The sequence below is a fragment of the Alexandromys fortis genome, unplaced genomic scaffold (genome assembly GCF_014885135.2).
Source record: "Alexandromys fortis isolate MF-2015 unplaced genomic scaffold, M_Fortis_MF-2015_v1.1 scaffold_388, whole genome shotgun sequence".
Lineage (NCBI taxonomy): Eukaryota > Metazoa > Chordata > Mammalia > Rodentia > Cricetidae > Alexandromys > Alexandromys fortis.
The window spans coordinates 364,381-367,167 of NW_026068302.1; the positions used below are offsets into that span (position 1 = coordinate 364,381).

Here is a 2,787-nt window from a genome sequence, read left to right on the forward strand (position 1 = left end):
TTAAGTCTCACAGCACTTTAATCTCTTCAGTACCCTTATCAAGGCTTGCTTCAGCTGGCTATTTGTTAGAATTAGAATAAACGAGTGGCAGCAGGGATACATGGATACCATTGTGAAACCAAAAATAAACAGAAGTTTGTTTTCTGTGAGAAACAAGCATAATCCTTCTATGAAAAATCCCATAAAATGTAAGGTAAAGAGTATGATAAATGAAATTAAAACTTTCATGGCTTTCACATGAGCTTCTCTGTTGAGGTCCCAGAATCTTGAGTCATGTGATTGCATCCGCCTGGTGTGTCTCCAAAGGGAAATAATTAACAGGAAACATGCAGTCAGGGCCATCACAAAGAGGGAAATGACTCCCATATTGGCAAAAACACAGCTTATCAGTAACTCGCTTTTCTCCAGGATGTAACTCGCTTTCAGCCAGGATGTGTTGCTCATTTTAACATCGTTAATCACCTTTGCAGCTAGTGGAAAGGAAGTTAGCCACACTATAATTAAGCATCCTATTAGAAAGGCAAAAACTTTATCAGTTCTCCTCTTTAACCATAGAAAAATGGAGTGGGAAAAATTTGCTATCTTCAGGAGATAGAAGATGCTGAGACTGGTGGCAAGCCAGATGTTCAGGCAGATAATAATTACCCATATGTAATATATGCATTTACTTAGATCACTAGTCATAAACATATCCTGAAATAAAACCTTTGAGTATGCATCTAAAGTTATTAACCATATGGTAAAGATCCTGGAGAATGCCAAGCCAGTGAGAATAAAGTCAATTTTAGAGAGCTTCTTGCTCCTGATCCAGTTTGTACAGTTTACAAGTGCAATAAATGAGCTCCCCAAAACTCCCATCACAGCCTCAGTAGTAGCAACAAAAAGGAGGCTGCCTTCCATTGCACTCAGCATTTCTGCCAATCTCCAAGACTTCTTCTGTTGTAACTGGTGTTGGTTACCTACTGCAGAATTGTTGCAAGTAAAGTTTATTTGATGTAGAAGTGATTTTTATCTTCTTTCCTTAAATAAAGACTCCAAAGTTCTTCAGGAATGTGTTGTGGTAATGTAATTATAGTGTTCACTTTTGTGGCTACTGTAAAATTTACCTAGTCTACAGAATGTGAGCAGACTAAATACGTTCTTGTGATTTGTTAATATGCAAATTGAAGGTTCTGTTTCATGGATTTTACTTGTCCCTCTGAGACTATTTGCATTTAATAAGCTGAATTATGAAATGAGGGTGCCATATATTTACACATAAATATATAAAATAACAAAATATAAAATATAAAACTAATATTTTATTTCATCTTTTAAATATCAAAATGAGACAGTTCTTTGTGTGATATAAGAGAGGGTCTGTTGCAAATTAGGAGACAGTACTGTAACAGATGAATAAGAAATGGTAGTTAATAGCCTACTAAATGAACAGAATAGCTTGAGTAAGATACTGAACAAAAGTGATCACTTCCTTGACTGGAGGAGCAATGCACAGTCAGTCACCTCTCCAATTAGACTGAGGAATTTTGTAAAGGAAGTGTGGGGGGCACACAGATTTGACTCTCAGAGAATACACTAAAAGAATGATCAGTCCAATAAAGATGACGTCAATCTCTACCCATTTCCATACTTAAGTCTCATAGGAGGCCTCAGGGTTGAACAACAGGTAGTATCTTTATCTGGGGGCACACCTTCTTGCTTAAGAATTTCTCTAATACATGTGATTTGTTCTGTTCAATCTACAACTATATTTCCTTATTCTCTGTGTGAGATGACGCACCCAGAAGTTAATGGATGATTATGACCAATCCAGCAGCCTTAACTCTCTGGGTCAAGTTCACTAGAGGAAAGGGAAGATCCACCACACTCAAAGGACACATATAATTTGGAGATACCACAGAGATTTGAAGGGGACTGGAGTGGACGTGGAGATGAGTTAACTCTCCTCTCTTACTATCTTTCTACTATGCTCCTTCCTTCTGGACATTTTAGTAACAAACATTTAAAGCTACATATTTTAATATTTATCAGTGTAGATATTAAAATTACTACCCCATTCACTAAAGATACATGTTGTTAATACTATCCTATCCAGATACTCACTAGATAATGTTTTGAGATGGGCTTCCATATAACTTTCATACTTTCAAAGCCCAAATAATTGAATGTACAATTCATGTGTTTCAATTTTAGGAGAGGTTAAAAAATCCAGGTCCTGTATCTATTTATTCAGACAGCACTGGATGGGATGATTTTTGATCCAGTGGCACTTGAAGGAAACAGAGACTTCTGTACTTTGATGATGACCAAAGGCATGGTTATAGCCCTGAGGGAACTCCCCGAGGAACGGAACTGTCTCCCAGAATGTCACTTGGCAGATAGATGATGATAACCTAGGAGTCTATGCTCCTGTTACTCCTTTACCTTACCATGTTTTTAAAGCAAGCATGGGAAACATACTTTAGCCCCAATATACATTTAAAAGAGTAAACAGTTAGGGTGAGGATGGTACTTCCCTCAGTATGGACAATGATCTATTATTTAGATCTAAAATGGAAAAGATACTGATATAAGTCTTCATGGCTATTTTCACATTTTATCTTTCTCTTTTACTGGTTATTTGCTTGAGTTATTATCAGTCAATTTAGACCCTATGTCTCTGTGCTAAAGATGTTCATTTTCTAAAAAATGTCATACCTCTTAATGTTCAGATTTGGGATTGGTAATCATGAAGTGCTATAGAAGAAATAAATCAAAGGTTGATTTAAATTGATATGTGACATATAT

General features: G+C 36.3%; 1 protein-coding gene across 1 annotated transcript; it reads right to left on the reverse strand.

Annotated features, from left to right (window-relative positions):
- On the reverse strand, positions 1-912 carry LOC126495034 (taste receptor type 2 member 104-like). The gene has a single exon (XM_050132641.1). The coding sequence runs from the start codon at positions 910-912 to the stop codon at positions 1-3; it is 912 nt and encodes a 303-aa protein (XP_049988598.1).
- Positions 913-2,787: the final 1,875 nt, after the last annotated feature.